Below are 8867 nucleotides of genomic sequence, written 5' to 3' on the forward strand. Positions count from 1 at the left end.
TACTGTTAAGCCCCGATCAAACGGTCATGATAGTTGATGAGAGTTGATGAGAGTTCCAACTATCACGCGCGTTTGAACACAAACTATCATGCACTATCATCAACTATCACCAACTATCATACGGTTTGGACGTGCTCAAATTCAACATGATAGTTGATGATAGTTTTTACCGTTTGATCGCGGGGATGATAGTGCATGATAGTTTATCGGTCAGTGGTTCAGTCAAAGAAGGGCTCAATCCAAGATTCATGGCTGCCGCAAAGGAAATTATATCGTTCGTGAAGAAGAAAACTGAAATTTAGATTAATATTTGCACTATAGTGAAGCTGAAAACGAGAAAGTGAGTGGGAAGAAGAAGAGTAATAACAGCGTCGAGAAAGCACTGAAAATATCACTGCCAGAAGCAAGAGATAGCGTGAAAGCATCGATCGGAAACAAGAAAAAAAAACATGAAAACATTTCTGCACTGAGTGATAGCGGAGTCGAGAGCGAGAAAAGCAAAAAATGAAATGCGCAAGCGCATTGCGTGATATTTCGACAAACTATCGTCAACTATCATGGAGCGTTTGATCGCAAACATGATAGTCAATATGATAGTGAATGATAGTTGGAAGCAGCGAACTATCATCAACTATCATGACCGTTTGATCGAGGCTTTAATGCAGAAAACAACTAAATCCTTACCTGATCTAATGTACTTATTGATGGAGAAAGACCACCATGAACACAAAATATCTGAAGAGCAAAACACAACCTTTTTATTACACGCAAATAATCGAATAATAATATTCTGAACTGTTAAAGATGAATGTTATTCTTTTCCATGTGCAAAGGTTTTAGGCTAAGACTATGGTAAAAGCTTTTATCTTAGTCTTTGTGTGACTATCCTAATCAATAGCAGCATAGTCAACATTACATAAATTGAGATTGAAATTTTTGTCATGGGCGATTTGCAAATCATGTTATATTGAATCTGATCACCACCAAGCATAATAAGGCAACTACAGTAGAAACAAATAATTGGTTTGAGAAAACAGGGGGGAAGGGGGGAAAGGAGGGAGGCGAATTACAGAGAAGTACTATCCAAGGGAAACGAAAATTGGTTTGAGAAAACGGTAGTTTTGAAAAAGCGAGGGTTTCAGAAATTGGGGTTTTTTCTGTATTTGGTAGCGTCTCTAGTATGAATGGCATAAAACAGGTAAAGGAGAAATAAAGATTTTTTCCCAGTCAAATACAAAGTAAGACATCCCATGGTTATGCTGAAATAGTTATCAACTTACCCTATTATCAATAATAGCTGACAAACTAAGATAGTCAAAAATCTCTGTGCAGTATCTCCACACTGTTATGGAACCATATTTCTTTAAACATTCATCATAGAATCCATAAACCTGAAGAGAAACAAAGTCTTTCAATCATTCAAATGACTGGATCTTGAGAATTATTTGCCTCAATTTTGAAAGAATATAATATATGTAATATATATTATATAATATATATATAATATGTTTCTGTTTAAGATAACAAATAATTAATAGACTGAATGTATGTTTCACGTTAGATGTGAATTATGAAAACATACCTGTGTAATCTGTCTACTCTCATGATTTCCTCTAATTAATGTTATTCTGTCAGGATATCTCACCTTTAAGAAAAATAATAAAATTTAAAATTTTATTCAGCTGTCTGTTTGACAATGAATCCGTAATGTAGGGAGAACTTCACTCTCGGAATTACTATCAAATGGTAATTACTGACACCGCGTCAACACTTGCTAACCTTTAAGGCTAAAAGTAAAAGGAATGTTTCTACACTGTAAAATCCTCTGTCAACAAAGTCTCCCATGAAAAGGTAATTTGTGTCTGGCACATCACCTCCAACCTGCGATCACAAATACAGAAGGAACTCAAGTTTCAGTTGAACATTGAACAACATCAACAAAAAATAAAACAAACAAGCAGTACTTCAAATTGTTTAGTTGTAGTTTTAACTCCTAGAGATCTGGAGTAAGTTGTTTGAACTAAAATTATCTAAATGTACATGTTAGGTACTTTGACTTATTACTGTTATAAGGCATTTTCTTTTTTTAACGTACCAGTAAATGATTATTTTTTCATACCTTAAAAAGTTCTTTTAAATCATAAAACTGTCCATGTATATCACCACAAACCTGCCGAAAAAGAACATTCATTTATGTCATCTTGCTAAAAATAAAACCAGGAAACATCCCAGACAATTTTTACTCAATGAAGTAAAGGCGACTAATAAAGGATATTTTATTTACCAAGAGATAAAGAGGCTCAAGAAGTTGTCTCAGAAGTGTTAGTCTGTTTTAATACACAGTGTTAACCAAATCAGTGAGAAGCCATGGACAGCATGAAGTAAACCTGGTGAAAATACTACAGTGGAAACTTCCGAAAACTGCATTCTGAATTGTATGTAGCTGGGGCCATAACTAAGTGTCCACTTATGGTAGGTGTCTGTCTATATAGAGCGGTTTTCACTTGAGTGTCGAAAGTTAATTGCGTTTGCTTTGGTTTTGCATTACTACGCTTAGTGATTGGCTTAAAAATCTCGCGCCACTTTCTCAGCCAATCAGAACTAAAACCAAAACCAATCGTGACTCAATTGCGCACGTTTTCCCGTGCTTTGTGCCGGCTACATGTATTTGCTTGGAGTTTTGATTGGTTCACTGGATTGTCTGTGTCCTTTGTGATTGGCCAGAGTAATTACTTTGGTTTTGGTTTTACGACACTCGATTGAAAACTGCTCTATGAGGGATATCTTTTAGCAGAGATTTGACTGTTAAAACACATGTCAGATGCCAAACATATCGAGAAATAAAACAAGTGAACACTTACAGTTACTGGTGAGTCTACTCTTTGAACATTGGATTCTTCTACAAGGATTTCCCTATGGTTAGAGCACAATAAGAATAATTACATAAGTGTCAATCATGTATTGACTAATAAAAACTCTATTAAGCCTTCTCTAATAAGGGAGGGAGGGAGGGTAGGGGGTCTGTTCTTGCTTCCTGTACCTTTAACTCCCAGTTTCCAACCCCTTTCTTAGTGATTCCCCTCTGTTCTATTGCTATTGCAAAATATTACAAAATGTCGCAAAATTTTCCTGAATTTCTCCTGGTTCCTTCCTCTCTTCTCCCACCTCCCATACCCCTCCCGCCTCCCATTCTCCCAGGCTCCTGTCCCCTGTCCCCCTCCACTAATAAGCTCTCCCCTCTAAAACTTTAGTAGGCCTTCCCCTTTCCAAGATTTTAGCCAAGGCAAATTATGAAATATAACAAAATAATATTATTATTTTGTGTAACTATATTTTTTTCAGAGTGATATGCCCACTACTTTGTACAATCCTGTCAAATTCCAAAGGCTTGTTTAATTCTCAGGTACATAGGTAATTCTGACCAACCCCCTACCCCCACCTCCCTCCAGTTACACATAAAAACAACCACAGTGTGTGTTATAAGAAGGTAGTTTCCTAACCTTTTCTCTTCAATAAAACAAGGGTCAAAATCTGAAGTGGAACTTGTATAAGTCACTAATTGAATCGAAATTTCATTTCATAATTAAGATAACAATCATATTTTACTCTACTTTGCAGTTTAATCTAAGACAATCCTATAAGACAGAAACTGAAATATTATGATTACAAACCTTGCTTTAGCACACAATTGTTTTACTTCTTTTTCTGTTATAAGTTCGCATCGTCTTAGCTTGTCAATTTGTCTGTAGAAAAAAGGGTTTTCGAAAATAAATTAAACAGCTTTCGAGACAACTTTAATGCATCGAGTAAGCTAAAACTTCGTAAATTACCATCCATAGCGCCATGAGGAAATACATAAATACCGTAAACAAAATGTCCTCTTACCTGTCTAGATCGCTACAGTCTGCCATATCTTTTCCTTTGCCACTACAGATTACGATCGAGTCACTAACTTGACTGTGTCTTGATATATTGCTCTCTGTTTTTTCCAAGATTTCTGTAATGCTTTCTGGCGATTGACTTCAATCGTAAGCTTCTCTGATTCGGAAAACGCCGGCGACTCGATCGATCAACTCGCGATCAGGAAATTGTTTGACTTGTTCCTCAACGGAAAGAAGATGTGTGTGCTACAGTTAGGTCTGGCTTAGGTATCCACGTCTGACACGAAATGAGTTCGGTTATCTGGAACGCAAAACGCTGTCAGATTACGTGGATGTATCAACTCTCAATGGCCGCCATGTCATGAACTGGCCGTGATGCCGCGCAATATGAAGTCACGTGGCTATTACGAAACGCACCATCTGCGGATGAAGCTTTGTTTGGCGCGAAAACGAACGAGAGTTTTCTTTGTTGTGGGATATGGAGGCGGGGAATGTGGGCTCGGTACCCAGGGGGGGCGGGGGGGGGGGGGGCAATCCCTTAAATGGCCAATACAGGGACGTGCCGCTGGATAGGGTATGGTTTTTGACTCCTCCAGCCCTGAACAGGGTATATAATTTCAAGCTCCTCTGTTCTAAACAGGTGAAACCAAATTGATTGCAAGGCTGGTACAACGGCAGGAGGGCAAGATTTATTGGCCAATATTTCAACTAGCAGAGCTAGTCTTCTTCAGGGCCAGTACTATAATATAAGGAAAATAACGGCTCTAAAATTTGAATTTGGATAATACAGTGTGGGTTAATGTTTAACTAATACAGGCTATATAAAGATATACGGTGACAAGATATATAATAATAATAATAAAATTGAAAAAACCAAAAATAATGAAATTGTCAATGTTCATTTCTACGGTTAATACCATTAGGCGCAAGTGTTTGGCCTCTGTGTATCAGGTAGGCCTCTCTAGCCTTTCTGCGGGATGCATTATTTGTCGGTTGGAGTTCCAAAGGAATGAGTTAAATCTTGTCACCGTATATCTTTATATAGCCTGTATTAGTTAAACATTAACCCACACTGTATTATCCAAATTCAAATTTTAGAGCCGTTATTTTCCTTATATATAGTACTGGCCCTAAAGAAGACTAGCTCTGCTAGTTGAAATATTGGCCAATAAATCTTGCCCTCTGCCGTTGTACCAGCCTTGCAATCAATTTGGTTTTATAAGCACTTAGAGTGACGTCTGGTACGAGCATTTCTTGAACAAGAGATCCGGCAGCAGAGAAGCCAAGCAGTTTTTTCTTCTTTGCGTGGTCCCCTGCATCCAAACTGTTTTTCTAAACAGGGCCTGAACCTGTCCTAGACAAAGTATGGCTGCAAGACTGTCGTCGAGTATTTACATTGTTTTCGCTTTCGCTTAAATGAAAAGCATTATTTTATTTGCTGGGATCGGTGTTCGTATTCCAGTGCGTCGAACATTACGTACGGGACGCAATCACAAGCAACGTAAATGATTGTCGATGTTGATCTTTGTCCTAAATAGGGTCTTAAAATAGGGGCCGGGGTGTTGTCCTACACAGGGTAGATACCGGTATTTGAAGTTTTTATTGTCCTAAACAGGGTCAGGGGTTTCAACTAGGCTTTTGTACATTATGCTAGCATTTTTTTCGAGCATTTTAGTGAGGCAAAAGCATTGAGCATTTTTCGAGCATTTTAGTGGCATATTCCCGGGAAATTTATTTTTTCTAAGAAAATTAAAAAGAAATTAATTTTTTTTAGAGAAAATGAAGACTAAAACTCAAAATTCAACAACAAATAACTTTCTAGAGATAGTCACCTACTTTTTTAACTTAGCTTCGTAGATGATTTCGTAGATTATGTTTTTTTTGGCTGTATTTATGAACTTGTATACGTTGTTGTTGTTACTAACAGCACTTGAACGTTTTTGTAAGTGTTAACAGTTAACACCATGTTAAAAACTTTGAAATTTATTAAAAAATGTTTGTATAATGAGCATTATCCGAGCATTTTAGTGACTTTTATGGGGGAGACTGAGCATTTTAGTGGGAAAAATGGAGCATTAAGGTGGAACATTTTAGTGGGGAAACAAAAACATAATGTACAAAAGCCTAGTTTCAACCCCCCAGTGGCACCCCTATACGACCGCTATACAGTACCTAAAGATAGAATACCCGGGGCTCGGTAGCCAAGTTGGGAAATAAAACTTGTAACAACAATTAACGACACAATAAGAAGCCTAGTAACAACAGCTTTATAAATAGAAAACTTACTTCTATTATGGTGTGACTTTGTAGCATTGGGACAGGATTCGGACAAAAAATAACCTTGCCACAAGTTGAGACAACTTTGGTGCATGATGTGCGATTTCATTCAAACAAATTTTTAGCCAAAAATGTATTGTTCTACTTATGTAAACTTTTTCTGTTGATTGGGTAGAGATCGCTTGTCTGTCAAGAACATAAACTGAAAAGATACCAAATTTCTTTTACTGTAGCCTGTTCCAGGAAAAGCGGGTGAGCGCGGAAAAGACAGATCTGTCATTAAACAAAAATAAACATTAGAATCGAAGAATATATTTTTTGTGTCTAGCTGATACAAAAGTTTTATGATATGAATTAAACTTCCTTTTTTCCCGGATCTTTATTAATCAAAGCCCCTTTCCTCCGACCATTAGATCGAATAAGAATACGGAGTTTTTGTTGCGTGGCGGAAACCCCAGCGAAAAGGTCTTGTGTGTTTCGGGAAAAGTATATTTAATTGTAATCAGCGGAGTTTAAGCTAAGATGAATTAGCAACTGGTTCATCCTTTACATCATTGTTTTAACTGCCAGACATTTTCATACAAATCTTTAGCCTCTTTCACAATAAGGAGCCTCTTTTACCCAGCCCTACCCAGCGCGGCGTACGTGGTTACGCGCGATTATATTACGCACGAATCAAGGTGTGTCACGTGATCAAGAAGCCATCTGTTTCGTTGTTGATTTGGAGTCTGGGCCGACTTCTGTTCGAGGGGCGTTCGCCATATATTTTGAACCAGTTGTAAACTGCATTGGTGAACAAATACTCGGTAAACTTGACCTCAGTCATGGGAAACTGCTACACGGTTGGACCGAATGAAGCCTTAGTTCGTTCAGGTAAAATTTCTTTTGTATGATTTCTTTATGCATCGTGGCAAAACATGCGTGATAAGAGTTTGTAATCCCAAACATTTGATCACTATGCTGGTCTATTTCGTTTTAATTTTACACAACCTTTTCAAAGCATTCACTAAATTCAGCGATTGATATACTACTTAGAATAAAGCATTTTAGGAGTTTGCACGTATCCGTCTTTCTTCTGCATTGGGCGTAAAAGTTTGTAGGTTGTTTTGAGCACGTAGAATGTAGCTATTACAAGCGGATTTCGATCGATATCGGGATGTTCCGCATTCTATTATCTCTTTACTTATGCATACGATTCTCTGACTTTAGGTGGCTGCTGCGGGAGTGATGCCAAGAAAACCGTTATAGGAGGATGGGTTTGGGCCTGGGCTTTTGTAACAGACGTTCAAGCGTAAGTAGAAATGATACGGGTTGTAATTTTCTGAACAGAACGCTCGTCTTGTTTCAAAATAACAGGTGGTATGCTTATTTGTCATCACGCACACTGCACTGTTGTACTTTCTGTCAACCAAGTTTTAATTTTCAGTATGATCACCTGAAATTTGCCTCTGAGAAAGCAATTATAGAAATTAAGAAACTGCAAGCTTCACGAGGCTTCGTACAAAACTCGAAACTGACTCGTGTGTTTGTTTACAAAACGTCACTGGTTCTTTGTTCTTGTAGTTTTGCTGACTTTTCATATTATTGTTTTGAGCATGTGAGCATTGGAAATGGGAAGATAGAACACACAATAATGCACTTCCTTGTATTAGAGCACAAAATGAAAAGACTGGGCAAATTTGAACTGAAATACAAAATATCTCCTTAGTCAAATATATCTTGGAATGTACGTGTTTATTAAATTCACATTAAAATTATTGTAAAAGTGCTAAAGATTGATTAGAAAGGTTTTTATATGTAAAAGATTTCTGACGTGGACAGTGGATTGGTTTATGGATTGTCAGATTGTCAGAAAAATATTCATCCGGACGGATAAGACTGTACATGTCTAGTATAAATAGGGCCAGTTTCTTTTATAATAATGTCACTGGTCATTCATTTAATTTGGCTAATCTTCTTATGTCAGGCTAACCTTGGAAGTAATGACATTAAATCCAAAATGTGAAATGGTTGAAACAGCTCAAGGTGTGGCCGTGACAGTAACAGGTGTTGCGCAAGTAAAAGTCATGACAGAACCTGAACTGCTGAAGACTGCTTGTGAACAGTTTCTTGGAAGGTCAACTCGACAGATTGAGAGCATTATCCTTCAGACTCTAGAAGGACATCTCAGAGCAATCCTTGGAACTCTGTCTGTGGAGGAGATTTATAAAGGTACACAAAGACAGAATGCTGTAGCTTGATAATTTAAGTCAAATACCTGTGAATAGGAACCCAGGGTTCCAAATAACAGTTGGTCATCGACATTGGTTGACCAAAATTTGCTCACATCCAACAAAATCCCAAGTAGAGTCAAACATGATGTCCAGACAATTTTTTATCATAAATCATTTTACAGCAAAGATGAATAAAAATATGTCCAACCACAGTAATGTTTCATTTTGTAAGGCCGACCAAGATGGTGTCTTAGTGGGACATATGTCCTTTCAAGTGAAAAAATTATTTGCAGCCCTGGAAACCTGTAGGTGACATAAAGAGCCACTGACATAAATTATTGCAGAAAGACATTCCAGATCCAAAAACATGATGTGTATGTTGTGATTCAATTTTATCCTTGGTTAATATTTTATTTTCCTTTGTTTTAAACTCATTATATCATACATTACCATACCCAAAAACATTTGAACCAAGGATATAGTTGAACCACAACAT

General features: G+C 37.3%; 2 protein-coding genes across 2 annotated transcripts; one reads left to right on the forward strand and one right to left on the reverse strand.

The window, feature by feature from the left end:
* Positions 1-672: 672 nt before the first annotated feature.
* LOC144641283 (serine/threonine-protein phosphatase 4 catalytic subunit B-like) lies at positions 673-4264 on the reverse strand. The gene is made up of 8 exons (XM_078500311.1): positions 3886-4264; positions 3672-3743; positions 2862-2913; positions 2120-2170; positions 1780-1881; positions 1583-1645; positions 1281-1391; positions 673-735 (listed from the first exon to the last, which is right to left on the reverse strand). Exons 1-8 carry the CDS (start codon positions 3909-3911, stop codon positions 673-675), a joined length of 540 nt encoding a protein of 179 aa, XP_078356437.1. The 5' UTR covers positions 3912-4264.
* A 2615-nt stretch (positions 4265-6879) lies between these two features.
* On the forward strand, positions 6880-8369 carry LOC144641284 (flotillin-2a-like; the record flags this gene model as incomplete). The annotated part of the gene is made up of 3 exons (XM_078500312.1): positions 6880-7031; positions 7368-7449; positions 8125-8369. Coding segments are annotated over exons 1-3 (376 nt in total), but the record flags the coding sequence as incomplete, so codon positions are not given.
* Positions 8370-8867: the final 498 nt, after the last annotated feature.

The sequence above is a fragment of the Oculina patagonica genome, unplaced genomic scaffold (genome assembly GCF_052425735.1).
Source record: "Oculina patagonica isolate OP01 unplaced genomic scaffold, crgOcupat unplaced804, whole genome shotgun sequence".
NCBI classification, from domain to species: domain Eukaryota; kingdom Metazoa; phylum Cnidaria; class Anthozoa; order Scleractinia; family Oculinidae; genus Oculina; species Oculina patagonica.

Coding starts and splice junctions, on each gene's coding strand:
- LOC144641283 (XM_078500311.1), bottom strand. CDS start 3,911: ATGGCAGACTGTAGCGATCTAGACAG. Junction 3,744..3,885: donor GACTGTAGCGATCTAGACAG/GTAAGAGGACAT, acceptor TTTTTTCTACAG/ACAAATTGACAAGCTAAGAC. Junction 1,882..2,119: donor ATTTAAAAGAACTTTTTAAG/GTATGAAAAAAT, acceptor TTGTGATCGCAG/GTTGGAGGTGATGTGCCAGA.